The 15,610-nt window shown below is 36.6% G+C and overlaps 1 protein-coding gene across 3 annotated transcripts in view; it reads right to left on the bottom strand.

Annotated features, from left to right (window-relative positions):
* The window catches only part of KCNQ5 (potassium voltage-gated channel subfamily Q member 5), a 592,520-nt gene that overhangs the window by 92,017 nt on the left and 484,893 nt on the right, over positions 1–15,610 (bottom strand). For 2 of the 3 annotated variants that reach the window (XM_054490397.2, XM_054490398.2), the window contains exon 6: positions 1,312–1,422. The exons of the other annotated variant lie outside the window; for it this stretch is intronic. In XM_054490397.2, coding sequence (XP_054346372.1) covers positions 1,312–1,422 — 111 coding nt within the window. The remainder of the gene's footprint in view (positions 1–1,311; positions 1,423–15,610) is intronic. 3 annotated transcript variants of the gene reach the window in all.

The raw sequence follows: 15,610 nt of genomic DNA, 5'->3' as shown, positions 1-15,610 counted from the left end.
AGAGGTAATCAAGTTAAAACGAGGTCATTAGGATGGACCCTAATCCAATATGACTGGTGTTCTTCTAGGAAGTAGAAATTTGGACACATATGACGTGAAGACACAGGAAGAAGAGCCATCTATAAGCCAAGAAGAGAGGCCTGGAACAGATCTTTCTCTCATGGCTCTCGTGGCTTCTCAATGCTTTGATTTTCGACGTCCAGCCTTGGGAACTGTGAGACAATACCTTTCTATTGTTTAAGCCACCCAGTCTGTGGTACTTGTTAAGGCAGCCCTAGTAAACAAAAGCAGTCATATAGTTAGTATGAGACAAAGATGTATTCAAACTGAGGTCTAGTACCCAAGCATATGCATGGCCTTTTCAGTCTCTTTTCTGTGATTTTGAGTGTGTTCTGGGGCAGAACCATCTGGTGAATCTCAAGTTGGGCACTGGTGGGACAAGGGTGTTCTCTGCACTCATTAATAGGTAGAAGAGAAGCCCTACGACCTAAAAGAGCTTTGGAGAGGTGCTCTGGGGTCTCTGGTTGGCACAGCTTGAGCTGTGTCTGGAGCAAGACTGGAGCTATTTTCCTTAAGCACTCCTGCTGCCACCGCCTTAACCCTCCTTTTTGTTGGCTCCTCCTTCTCCACCCCAGGTGGAGTGAACAAAAGCGAGAACTTGGAAATGGGGGCAAACTGTAATATTTTGAACAGCTGCCTTTAAAGACACAAGAGAATAAAATTATCAGAAAAGCAGGCTTCATTCACTAAGGAGAAAATAATCAGAAGCTTGGGGGCAGATAAATGTGCCCTTTATTCTGATAAGATACAGAAACTGCTCATTAAAAAAATCAATGATGATGACACAATGAATAAATCATCTGACATGTTTAACACCCTTTAAGGTCATATGCTTTTCACTCAAATGGATCTGAAGAGAAAAATACTCCATTGTGCACATCTGTCTCTTAAGTAGCACACATTATAAACCAAATTGGAAGGATCAGTTTTAAAAGAAGATAGCTTTAAATCTTTGCAAATATTTTAAATGTCTTAGTATCATGTTGCCTAAGAAGTTAGCCATCTGAATTATTATTTGGTCACAAAGTATGAGCCTATATTAAATAAAGTCTTAGATTAAGTGTCTCCAAGGGAAGACCATATTTCATAAATTATCCAAGTAGATATATTTAGAAAAGTCAACATTATATCGGAAAAATTATATTTGTAAATGATATAGATATGTTCTCAAGCATACCAATTTGTGAGAGCTCACTCTAATAAGTCTCTAAGACCTAATTTAAACTGCTTTATTGGTGCAAAGATACTCACGGCAGGAAGTGCAAAGAAAGAAATGCCAAGGAGTGCAAAGCCTGCAGAAAGCAATCTTCCCAGCCAAGTTAGGGGAGTTTTGTCTCCATAGCCAATAGTTGTCAATGTAATCTAGAAACAAAATAAATAGAATGTGCAGCTTAAGTACTTGAGAGGAAAGTTAGGACCTATGAACAGGAGGCAAGCAACATTTCCACTAAATCATTATTCAACAAATCTTGTTGGTGCTTTTTATTACTGTGCTTTAATTTTCCATGACGCATGACAGAACTTCTCTTTGTTTAAGGAAAGGAATAACCTACATACTTGTTCCTCCCTTATAACACAGTTTTCCGTCTTTTCTAAGTGTATTCAAAGAAAGGTTATTTAAGTAAGTGGATAACCATCAGTGATACAGAAATGATAGCACCATGGATTTAGGACTGGATCAGTACACAAAATAATAATTTATGTTAATTTAGGCTGTCCCTTCGTTACCTTGGCAGGCATTTCCTGAAGGTCTGGTGTGTGCAAGGTATGTGTTAAGATTTGTAGTGGAACAAAAATGAGGGCATAGTTCTTGTCCTAAGATATTTATGGCCTAATAAGAGAAACATGCCACACATGAATAATTAAAATACAAAACAGGATGAGAGAGGTATTATAATGGAGGTACAAATAACCTGCTATGGGAATTCAAGGAAGAGATTAGTTATTATAAGCTTGAGGTGTTGAGGGAGCTTTACTAGGGAGATGTCATCATACCTGGGCTTTGAAAGAGGGGTAACATTTTGAGAAGCAGAAATGATAAAGAAGGTGATCTAGGGAGGTGAAAGAGGTGGCTAGCTGCAGAGCAGTGAGAACGCATAGAGTAGATTCTGAAAAGTACGAGTTGTTCAGCTGGACTGGGGCATGGTGGATTTAAAAAGGATTAGTGACTTCTTCAATTTATTTTTTTAATATTTTATAGACAACTGTGTACAGGTCTTTCAGCTCCTTGGTTAAATTTATTCCTAAGTATTTTAATTTTTGTAGCTACTGTAAATGGGATTGTTCTCTTGATTTCTTTTTTGGAAAGTTTGTTGCTAGTGTATAGAAATGCTAGTGATTTTTGTGGTGTTGATTTTGTATCCTGTAACTGTACTGAATTTATCAGTTCTAGCAGTTTTTTCTGGAATATTTAGGGTTTTCTATATATAAGATTATGTTGTCAGCAAACAGCAGCAATTTCCTTTCTTCCTTTCTTATTTGGATGCCTTTTATTTCTTTCTCTTGTCTAACTGCTCTGGCAAGGACTTCCACTACTATATTGAATAGAAGTGGCAAAAGTGAGCATCCTTGTTTTTTTTTAAATCAAACTAATAATTTATTAATAATTTTTAATTTTTGTGGGTACATAATAGGTATATATATTTATGAGTTATATGGGATATTTTGATACAGGCATGTGATATGTAATAATGATATCAGGTAAATGAGGTATCCATCACCTCAAGCATTTATCGTTTGTGTTACAAATAATCCAATTATACTCTTAATTATTTTAAAATGTACAATTAAATTATTACTGACTATAGTCACACTGTTGTACTTTCAAATACTGGATGTTATTCACTCTTTCTGGCTTTTTTTGGTATCCATTAACCGTCTCCGCTTCCCTCTCTGCTCACTCTCTCCACTACCCTTCTCATACTCTGGTACCCATCATTCTACTCTCTATCTTTGTGAGTTTAACAGTTATTTTTTTTAATTATTATACTTTAAGTTCTAGGGTACATGTGCACAATGTGCAGGTTTGTTACATATGTTATACATGTGCCATGTTGGTGCGCTGCACCCATTAACTCATCATCTACATTAGGTATTTCTCCTAATGCTATCCCTCCCCCCTCCCCCTACCCCATGACAGGCCCCAGTGTGTGATGTTCCCCATCCTGTGTCCAAGTGTTCTCATTGTTCAATTCCCACCTATGAGTGAGAACATGTGGTGTTTGATTTTCTGTCCTTGCGATAGTTTGCTGAGAATGATGGTTTCCAGCTTCATCCATGTCCCTACAAAGGACATGAACTCATCCTGTTTTATGGCTGCATAGTATTCCATGGTGTATATGTGCCACATTTTCTTAATCCTTAACTGTTAATTCTTAGCTTCCACAAATAAATGAGACCATGTGAAATTTGTCTTTCTGTGCCTGGCTTATTTCACTCAACAAAATGAGCTCCGCTTGCATCTATGTTGCTGCAAATGACAGGTTCTCATTCTTTTTAATGGCTGAATAGTACTCCATTGTGTATATATGCCACATTTTCTTTATCTGTCTGTTGATGGATGCTTGGGTTACTTCCAAATCTTGGCCATTGTGAATAATGCTGCAATAAACATGAGAGTTTATTGGGAATATACTGCAATGTGAATAATATACTGCATTGTGAATAATGCTGCAATAAACATGAGAGTTTATTGGGAATATACCTAGCAGTGGGATTGCTGGATCATATGGTAGCTCTATTTTTAGCTTTATGAGAAACCTCCAAGCTCTTCTCCATAGTGGCTAATTTATACTAATTTACATTCCCACCAACAGTGTACAATGGTTCCTTTTTCTCCAAATCCTTGCCAGCATTTGTTATTGCCTGTCTTTTGGATAAAAGTCATTTTTACTGGAGTGAGATGATATCTCATTGCAGTTTGATTTGCATATCTCTGATGATTAATTATATTGGGCACCTTTTCATATGCCTGTTTGTGGTTTGTAATGTCGTCTTTTGAGAAATATCTATTTAGATTTTTTGCCCATTTTAAAATTGGATTATTTTATTTATTTTTATATAGTCATGAGAGCTCCTTATGTATTCTGGTTATAAATCCCTTGTCAGATGGATAATTTGCAAATATTTTCTCCCATTCTGTGGGTTGTCTCTTCATTTTGTTGATTGTTTCCTTTGCTGTGCAGAAGCTTTTTCACGTGATGTGATCCCATTTGTTCATTTTTGCCTTGGTTGACTGTGCTTGTGGGATATTACTCAAGAAATCCTTACCCTGGAGAATTTCCCTCATGTTTTCTTGTAGTAGTTTCATAGATTGAGGTCTTAGATTTAACTCTTTAATCCCATTTTGATTTGATTTTTTTCCATATGGCAAGGGATAGGGTTCTAATTTCATTCTTCTGCATATGGATATCTGGTTTTTCCAGCACCTTTTATTGAAGAGACTGTCCTTTCCTCATTGCATGTTCTTGGTACTTTTGTCAAAAATGAGTTCACTGTGGATGTACTGATTTGTTTCTGGTTTCTGTCTTCTGTCCCATTGGTCTGTATGTGTTTTTATGCCAGTATCATTTTTGTTTTGGTTACTATATCTCTGTAGCATAATTTGAAGTCAGGTAATGTGATTTCTCCAGTTTTTCTCTTTTTGCTTAGGATAGCTTTGGCTCTTCTGGGTATTTTCTGGTTCCATATAAATTTTAGGACTGTTTTTTCTATTTATGTGAAGAATGTCATTGGTATTTTTCATAGGAATTGCTCTGAATTTGTAAATTGCTTTGAGAAATATGGAAATTTTAACAATAATGATTATTCTAATCCATGAACATGAAATACCTTTCCATTTCTTTGTATCCTCTTTAATATCTTTCATCAGTGTTTCATAGTTTTCTTTGTAGAGATCTTTCACTTCTCTGGTTAACTCCTAGGTGTTTAATTTTATTTGTAGCTATTGTAAATAGGATTATTTTCTCAATTTCTTTTTCAGATTATTTGCAGTTGGCATACAGAAATGCTACTGATTTTTGTATTTTATTTTGTATTCTGCAGCTTGACTGAATTTGTTTATCAGTTCTAATAGTTTTTTGATGGGGAATTTAGGTTTTTCCAAATATAAGATCATATCATCTGCAAACAAGCATAACTTGACTTCTTCCTTCCCAATTTGGATGCTCTTTATTTCTCTCTTCTCTGATTGCTGTAGCTAAGACTTTCAGTACTATGTTGAATAACAGTGGTGAAAATGAGCATCTTTGTTGTGTTCTAAATATGGGAGGAACCATCCTTGCATCCCTGGGATAAATCTCACTTGGTCGTGATGGATGATCTTTTTAATGTGTTGTTGAATTCGGTTTGCTAGTATTTTGTCAAGGATTTTTCCATCAATGTTCACTAGGGATGGTGGCCTGTAGTTTTCTTTTTTAAATGCATTTTTGTCTGGTTTTGGTTTTAGGGTAACACTGGCCTCATAGAATGAGTTTAGAAGTATTTGTTCCTCCTCTACTTTTTGGAATAGTTTGAGCAGGATTGGTATTAGTTTTTCTTTCATTGTTTGGAGAATTCAACAGTAAAGCCATCAGGTTTCAGGTTTTTCTTTGCTGGGAGAATTTTTATTATGGCTTCAATCTCATTACTTGTTATTGGTCTTTTCAGGTTATGGATTTCTTCATGGTTCAATGTTGGTAGGTTGTATGTATATAGGAATTTATCCATTTCTTCTAGGTTTTCCAATTTGTTGGTATATAGTTTCTCACAGTAGCCTCTAATGATCCTTTGAATTTCTGTAGTATCAGTTTTAATGTCTCCTTTTTCATCTCTGGTTTTATTTATTTGGGTCTTTTCTCCTTTTTTCTTAGTCTGGCTAAGTTTGTCATTTTTGTTTATCTTTTTTTTTTTTTTTTTTTGAGACAGAGTCTCACTCTGTTGCCCAGGCTGGAGTGCAGTTGTGTGATCTTGGCTCACTGCAAGCTCTGCCTCCTGGGTTCACGCCATTCTCCTGCCTCAGCTTCCCAAGTAGCTGGGACTACAGGCGCCCGCCACCACGCCCAGCTATTTTTTTTTGTATTTTTTAGTAGAGACAGGGTTTCATTGTGTTAGCCAGGATGGTTTCGGTCTCTTGACCTCATGATCCACCTGCCTTGGCCCCCCAAAGTGCTGGGATTACAGGCGTGAGCCACCGTGCCTGGCCTTGTTTATCTTTTGTATTTTCTTTGTTTCAATTTCATTTATTTCTTCTCTGATCTTTATTTCCTTTCTCCTACTAACTTTGGGTTTGGTTTGCTCTTGCTCTTGCTCTTGTAGGTTGCATAATAGGTTGTTTATTTGAAGTTTTTCTTCTTTTTTGATGTAAGCTCTTAGTTATAAACTTCCCTTTTAGTACTCCTTTTGCTGTATCCCATTGATTTTCTTATAGGTTGTGTTTCCATTATCATTTGTTTCAAGAAATTTTTCAATTTGCTTCTTAATCTCTTCATTAACCCATTGGTCATTCAGGAGCATATTGTTTAATTTACATGTGTTTGTATAGTTTCCAAATTTTCTCTTGTTACTGATTTTTAGTTTCATTCAATTGTGGTCAGAGAAGATACTTGATATTATTTCAATTTTTTGAATGTCTTAAGACTTGTTTTGTGGCCTAACTTATGGCCTATCCTGATCTATCCTTGAGAATAATCCATGTGTTTAGGAGAAGTGTGTGGAGTATTCTGCAGCTGTTGGATGAAATGTTCTATAAATATTTATTAGGTCCATTTGGCCTATTGTGCAGATTAAGTTTGATGTTTCTTTGTTGATTTTCTGTCTGGATGATCTGTCCAATGCTGAAAGTTGGGTGTTGACGTTTCCAGGTATTACTGTCTTGGGGTATGTCTCTCTCTTTAGCTCTAATAATATTTGCTTTATATATCTGGGTGCTCCAGTGTTGGGTGCATATATATTTATAGTTGTTATATCCTCTTGCTGAGTTGATTCCTTTATCATTATATAATGACCTTCCTTGTCTCTTTTGATAGCTTTTGTCTTGAAACCTATTCTGTCTGATATAAGTGTAGCTACTCCTGCTCTTTTTTGCTTTCCATTTGCATGGGATATCTTTTTTTATCCCTTTATTTTCGATCTATGTGAGTCTTTATAGACGAAGTATGTTTCTTGTAGTCAACAGGTCATTGGGTCTTGCTTTTTAAAATTTAATTTTAATCCATTGAATCCATTCAATCCTGTGTCTTTTGATTGGAGAGTTTAATCCATTTATATTCAGTGTTATTATGGATAAGTAAGGACTTACTCCTGCCATTTTGTTATTTGTTTTCTAGTTGTTTTGTGGTCTTCTCTTGCTGCTTTCTTTCCTTCTTGTCTTCCTTTCAGTGAAAGTGATTTTCTCTGGTGGTATGATTAAGTTTCTTGCTTTTTATTTTTTTATGTGTATCTATTGTATACTTTTTTGATTTTAGATTACTATGAGGCTTGCAAATAATACCTTATAACCCATTATTTTAAACTGATGACAACTTAACTCTGATTGCATAAACAAATAAACAAAAAGAAAATTAATGAAAATGCTACATTTTAACTTTGTCATCCCACTTTTAAACTTTTTGTTGTTTCTACTTTATCTTATTATGCTGTGTATATCTTGAAAAGTTGTTGTAGTTATTATTTTTAATAAGTTCATCTTTTTGTCTTTCTACTTAAAATGTAAGTAATTAGCACAATTATAGTGCTATAATATTCTGTTTTTCTGTGTACTTACTATTGCCAGTGAGTTTTCTACCCTCAGATGGTTTCTTATTGTTCCTTAATGCCTTTTTTCTTTCAAACTAAAGAAATCACTTTAGCATTTCTTGTAGGACAGGTCTGGTGTTGATGAAATGCCTCAGTTTTTGTTTGTCTGGGAAAGTCTTTATTTCTCCTTCGTGAAGGCTATTTTTACCAGATATACTATTCGAGGATAAAATATTTTTTCCCTTCAGCACTTTAAATATGCCATGCCACTCTTTCCTGGCCTGTAAGGTTTCCACTGAAAAGTCTGCTGCCAGATGTGTTGTAGCTCCATTGCATGTTATTTATTTCTCTTGTTTTGCTGCTTCTAAAATCTTTTCTTTATCCTTGAATTTTGCAAGTTTATTAGTAAATGCTTTGAGGTTAAATCTGTTTTGTGTTCTATACCTTCTTTTACTTGAATATTGATATCTTTCTCCAGGTTTGGGAAGTTCTGTTATTATCCCTTTGAATAAACTTTCTCCCTCTCTCTCTCCCTACTTTTTAAGGCCAATAACTTAGATTTGCCCCTTTGAAGCTATTTTATAGATATTTTGGGCATTTCCTTCTTTTTTATTCTTTTATCTTTTGTCTCTGCTGACCATGTATTTTCAAATAGCCTGTCTTCATGCTCACTAGTTCTTTCTTCTGCTTGATCAATTCTGCTATTAAGGGACTCTGATGATTCTTCAGTATGTCAGTTGCATTTTTGACCTCCAGATTTTCTGCTTGATTCTTTTTAATTATTTCAATTTGTTTGTTAAATTTATCTGATAAAATTCTGAATTTATTCTTTGTGTTATGTTGAGTGTCTCATGTTTTCCTGGATGATCTTGAGGTTGTGTTGTTTGCCAGTGTCTGGGCATTGAAGAGTTGGGTATTTATTGTAGTGTTTGTAATCTGGGCTTGTTTGTAGCCATCTTCCTTGGGAAGGCTTTCCTGGTATTTGAAGGGACTTCAGTATTATGATCTAAGTTTTTGGTCACTGCAGCCATTTCTGCATTAAGGGGTACCCCAAGCCCAGTAATGCTGTGGTTCTTATAGACTTGCAGAGGTATCACCTTGGTGGTCTTGAATAAGATCTGAAAGAATTCTCTGGATTACTGGGCAAAGACTGCTGTTCTCTTCCCTTACATTCTCCCAAACAAATGAGTCTCTCTTTCTCTGTGCTGAGGTGCCTGGAGCTTGGTGAGGGGCGACACAAGCAGCCTTGAGGCCACCATCACTGAGACTGCACTGGGTTAGAACTGAAGCCAGCACAGCACTAGATCTTGCTCAAGTGGGCATCCTTATTTTGTTCTGGATCTTAGAGGAAAGAATTTCAATTTTTCACTGTGGAGTATAATGTTAGCTATTGGCTTATAATATATGCTTTTTATTGTGTTGAGGTACATTCCTTCTGTACCTAATTTGTTGAGGATTTTTACTATGAAATAAAATTTGGTCAAATGATGTTTCTGCATCTAATGAGATGATCTGCAATAAGCCAGGCACAGAAAGGTAAATACTGCATGTTTTCACTACATGTGGAATCTGAAACAATGAAACCCATGATAGAAGAGAGTAGTATGCTGGTTACCAGAGGCTGGGGGTTGGGGGAATGGGGAGATGATGGTCAAAGGACACAAAGCCTCAGTTAAACAGGAACAATATGTGTATGTGTGTGTGTATATATGATATATATATATATATATATATGAGATCTATTGCACAGTGTGGTGAATACAGTTAGTAATAAGTGTATTGTGCATTTCAAAATTACTAAGACTAAATTTCAAATTCTCTTACCACATTTTTTTTTTGAGACTGAGTCACTCTGTCACCCAGACTGGAGTGCAGTGGCACGATCTCAGCTTACCACAACCTCTGCCTTGCAGGTTCAAGTGATTCTCCTGTTTCAGCCTCTTGAGTAGCTGGGATTACAGGCATGCACCACCACATCCAGCTAATTTTTTGTATTTCTAGTGGAGACGGGGTTTCACCATGTTGGCCAGGCTGGTCTCGAACTCTTGACCTCAAATGATCCCCCTGCCTTGGCCTCCCAAAATGCTGGGATTATAGGAGTGAGTCACTGCACCCAGCCCCACCACAAAAATTGATATGTATTTGAGGTGGTGGATATGTTAATTAGCATGATGTAATGATTCCACATTGTGTTTGTAAATCATAGCATCACTTTCTACCCCAGAAATATATACAACTATAATTTCTCAATTTACAATGAAAGAAAAGTAAAGGATTAGTAAAGAGAAGGTTAACTAGATATGCTAAAGCTAGGCCAGGGAACGTCTTTGAATATTATGCTTCTCCTATGATCTAACTGCTCCAGGCATTCCCCACATCTCTTAGAACAAAGTCCCAGCTCCTCTCCATGGCCTGCAGGGTTCTTCATGATTGACCTCAGCTAACTTCTCAGATATGGTCTTCTACCATGCTCTCTCTCATTCTGCTTCTGCCCCTCCTGCCTTGCTATTCATCAGCACACCAAGCTCTTTTTTTTTTTTTTTTTTTGCTTAAGGACCTTTGCCCTTGCTTTTCTCTTTCTGAATTTCTCTTACTTCCAGGTTTGCATTCAGGTACCTGCTGAAATGTCAGCTCCACAGAAAACCATCCCAGATCACCTAATTTAAGCCACTTCCCAAGACTGGCTTAGTATCCCAGCCTACATCTTTCTCCCATCCGGGGTGCCTCCTGTCTTGAACACTTGACTCTAAGTTCTTCAATTTTGGGACTCTTGGATCTTTGACGACAGACTGAAGGCTGCACTGTCGGCTTCCCTACTTTTGGGGTTTTGGGACTCAGACTGGCTTCCTTGCTCCCCAGCTTGCAGACAACCTGTTGTGCGACCTCATCTTGTGATCATATGAGGAAACTTGGATTCAGATAATTTAAACAGTTTGCTTATGAGTATACAACTATAACTTGCCCACTAGTGTGTCCTATTACAAAGTCTGCCTTTAAAATGAAAATAGAGAGGACCCACAGACCCCCTGAAGGAAGCAGATTGCTCTTGAAGGATCTGGGAGACACCCTAAATACTGTGCTAGCATCCACGGCTGAGAAACCCACAGATGGTTCACATCACAGGACTCTGTGCAGACAACCCCCAGTGCCAGCCCGGAGTTTGGAAGACTTGTTGGGTGGCTAGATCCACAAGGTAGATAACAATCACCACAGCTTAGCTCTCAGGAAGCCACATCCATAGGAATAGGGGGAGAGTACTACACCAAGGGAACACCCTGTGGGACAAAAGAATCTGAACAACAGCCTTCAGCCCTAGACCTTCCCTCTGACAGAGCCTACCCAAATGAGAAGGAACCAGAAACCGATTCTGGTAATATGACAAAACAAAGTTCTTTACAACTCCCAAAAAATCACACTAGCTCCCCAGCAATGGACCCAAACCAAGAAGAAATCCCTGATTTGCCTGAAAAAGAATTCAGGAGATTAATTATTAAGCTAATCAAGGAGACACCAGAGACATGTGAAGCCCGATTTAAGGAAATCCAAAAAATGATACAAGAAATGAAGGGAGAAATATTCAAGGAAATAGATAGCATAAATAAAAAACAGTCAAAACTTCAGGCAACTTTGGACACACTTATAGAAATGCAAAATGCTCTGGAAAGTCTCAGCAATAGAATTGAACAAGTAGAAGAAAGAAGTTCAGAGCCCTAAGACAAGGTCTTTCAGTTAACCCACTCCATAAAGACAAAGAAAAAAGAATGAGAAAATATGAACACAGCCTCCAAGAAGTCTGGGATCATGTTAGATGACCAAAGCTAAGAATAATCAGTGTTCTTGAGGAAGAAGAGAATCTAAAAGTTTGGAAAACATATTTCAGGGAATAACAGAGGAAAACTTCCCCAGCATTGCTAGAGACCTATACATCCAAATACAAGAAGCACAAAGAACACCTGGGAAATTCATTGCAAAAAGATCATCACCTAGGCACATTGTCATCAGGTAATCTAAAGTTAAGATGAAGGAAAGAATTTTAAGAGCAGTGAGACAAAAGTACCTGGTAACTTATAAATAAAAACCTATTAGATTAACAGCAGATTTCTCAGCAGAAACCTTATAAGCTAGAAGGCATTGGGGCCCTATCTTCGGCCTCCTCAAACAAAACAATTACCAGCCAAGAATTTTGTATCCAGCAAAACTATGCTTCATATATGAAGGAAAGATACAGTCTTTTTCAGACAAACAAATTCTGAGAGAATTCGCCACTACCAAGCCACCACTACAAGAACTGCTAAAAGGAGCTCTAAATCTTGAAACAAATCCTGGAAACACATCAAAACAGAACCTCTTTAAAGCATAAATCTCACAGGACCTATAAAACAAAAATACAATTTAAAAAACAAAAACAAAAAACAAAAAACAGAAAACCAAGGTATACAGGCAACAAATAGCATAATGAATGGAATGGTACCTCACATCTCAATACTAACGTTGAATGTAAATGGCTTAAATGCGCCACTTAAAAGATATAGAATTGCAGAATTGATAAGAATTCACCAACCAACTACCTGCTGACTTCAAGAGACTCACCTAACACATAAGAAGTCACACAAACTTAAGGTAAAGATGTGGAAAAAGACATTTTTGGAATATGGACACCAAAAGCAAGTGAGAGTAGCTATTCTTATAACAGACAAAACAAACTTTAAAGCAACAGCAGTTAAAAAAGACAAAAAGGGCATTATATAATGATAAAAGGCCTAGTCCAACAGGAAAATATCACAATCCTAAACATATATGCACCGAACACTGGAGCTATCAAATTTATAAAACAATTACTAACAGACCTCAGAAATGAGACAGGTGGCAACATAATAATAGTGGGAGACTTCAGTACTCCACTGACAGCACTAGACAGGTAATCAAAACTGAAGGTCAAGAATGAAACAATGGATTTAAACTATACCTTGGAACAAATGGACTTAACAGATATATACAGAACATTCCATCCAACAACCACAGAATATACATTCTATTCAACAGCACATGGAACGTTCTCCAAGATAGACCATATGACAGGCCACAAAATGAGCCTCAATAAATTTAAGAAAATTGAAATTATATCAAGCACTCTCTCAGACCACAGTGGAATAAAACTGAAAATCAACTCCAAAATGAACCTTCAAAACCATGCAAATACATGGAAATTAAATAACCTGCTCTTGAATGATCATTGGGCCAAAAATGAAGTCAAGATGGAAATTAAAAAATTCTTTGAATTGAATGGCAACAATGACACAACATATCAAGATCTCTGGGACACAGCAAAGGCGATGCTAAGAGGAAAGTTTATAGCCATAAATGCCTACATCAAAATGTCTGAAAGAGCACAAACAGACAATCTAAGGTCACACCTCAAGGAACTAGAGAAGCAAGAACAAACCAAACTCAGACCCAGCAGAAGAAAGGAAATAACCACGATCAGAGCAGAACCAAATGAATTTGAAACAAACAAACAAAATACAAAAGATAAATGAAACAAAAAGCTGGTTCTTTAAAAATGAATAAAATTGATAGACTGTTAGCAAGATTAACCATGAAAAGAAGAGAGAAAATGCAAATTAGCTCAAGAAGAAATGAAATGGGAGATATTACAACTGACACCACAGAAATACAAAAGATCATTCAAGGCTACTGTGAACACCATTACGCACATAAACTGGAAAATCTAGAAGAGATGGATAAATTTCTGGAAAAATACAACCCTCCTAGTTTAAATCAGGAAGAATTAGATACCCTGAATGACCAATAACAAGCAACGAGATTGAAATGGTAGTTAAAAAATTACCAACAAAAAAAGTCCAGGACCAGACGGAGTCACAGCAGAATTCTACTAGACATTCGAAGAAGAATTGATACCAGTCCTATTGACACTATTCCACAAGATGAAGAAGGAACCCGCCCTAATTCATTCTATGAAGCCGGTATCACCCTAATACCAAAACCAGGAAAGGACATAATCAAAAAATAAAACTACCGACCAATATCCCTGATGAACATAGATGCTAAAATTGTTAACAAAATACTAGCTAACCAAATCTAACAACATATCAAAAAGATAATCCACCATGATCAAATGGGTTTCATGCCAGGGATGCAGGGATAGTTTAACATATGCAAGTCAATAAATGTGATACACCACATTAACAGAATTAAAAACCAAAATCACATGATCATCTCAATAGATGCAGAAAAAGCATTCGACAAAATCTAGCATTCCTTTATCATTAAAATTCTCAACAAAACTGGTACACAAAGGACATCTATGACAATAAAATGTCATAATATAACAATGTAATAAAAGTAATAAAAGTCATCTATGACAAACCCACAGCCAACATAATACTGAATGGGGAAAAGTTGAAAGCATTCCCTCTGAGAACTGGAACAAGATAAGGATGCCGACTCTCATCACTCCTCTTCAACATAATACTGGAAGTCCTTGCCAGAGCAATCAGACAAGAGGAAGAAATAAAGGGCATCCAACTCATTAAAGAGGAAGTCAAACTGTTGCTGTTTGCTGATGATATGAATGTTTACCTAGAAAACCCTAAAGACTCCTCCAAAAAGCTCCTAGAACTTGTAAAAGAATTCAGCAAATTTTCTGGATACAAAATTCACGTACACAAATCAGTGTCTCTTCTATACACCAACAGCGACCAAGCTGAGAATCAAATCAAGAACTCAATCCCCTTTACAATAGCTGCAAAAACAAAAAAACCAAACCAAACAAAAAAAACCAAACAAAAAAAATCCACAAAACTTAGGAATATACCTAACCAAGGAGGTGAAAGACCTCTACAAGGAAAACTACAAAACACTGCTGAAAGAAATCATAGATGACACAAACAAATGGAAACATATCCCATGCTCATGGATGGGTAGAATCAATATTGTAAAAATGACTGATCTTCCAAAAGCAATCTACAAATTCAATGCAATTTCCATCAAAATACCGCTATCATTCTTCACAGAATTAGAAAAAACAATGATAAAATTCACATGGAACCAGGAAAGAGCCCACATAGCCAGAGCAGGACTAAGCCAAAACAAACAAACAAATAAACAAAACAAACAAAAAAAAGAACCAAACAAACAACAACAACAAAAAAAACAAAAAAACCCAACCAAACCTGGAGGCATCACATTACCTGATTTCAAACTACAAGGCCATAGTCACCAAGACAGCATGGTACTGGTATAAAAATAGGCACATAGACCAATGGAACAGAATAGAGAATCAAGAAATAAACCCAAGTACTTACAGTCAACTGATCTTGGACAAAGCAAACAAAAACATAAAATGGGGAAAGGATAACCTTTTCTTTTTCTTTTTTTTAAGACTGAATTTTTTTTTTTTATTATACTTTAAGTTCTGGGGTACATATGCACAAAGTGCAGGTTTGTTACATAGGTATACATGTGCAACATTGGTTTGCTGCACCCATCAGCTCGTCATTTACATTAGGTATTTCTCCTAATGCTATCCCTCCCCCAGCCCCCTAACCCCTGACAGGCCCTGGTGTGTGATGTTCCCCTCCCTGTGTCCATGTGTTCTTATTGTTCAACTCCCACTTATGAGTGAAAACATGTGGTGTTTGGTTTTCTCTTCTTGTGTTACTTTGCTGAGAATGATGGTTTCCAGTTTCATCCATGTCCCTGCAAAGGACATGAACTCATCCTTTTTTATGGCTGCATAGTATTCCTTGGTGTATATGTGCCACATTTTCTTTATCCAGTCTATCATTGATGGGCATTTGGGTTGGTTCCAAGACTT

This window comes from Pongo pygmaeus, chromosome 5, assembly GCF_028885625.2.
Source record: "Pongo pygmaeus isolate AG05252 chromosome 5, NHGRI_mPonPyg2-v2.0_pri, whole genome shotgun sequence".
NCBI classification, from domain to species: domain Eukaryota; kingdom Metazoa; phylum Chordata; class Mammalia; order Primates; family Hominidae; genus Pongo; species Pongo pygmaeus.
The sequence above is the reverse complement of the archived record's forward strand: the minus strand, read 5'-3'. Positions and strand labels throughout refer to the sequence as shown.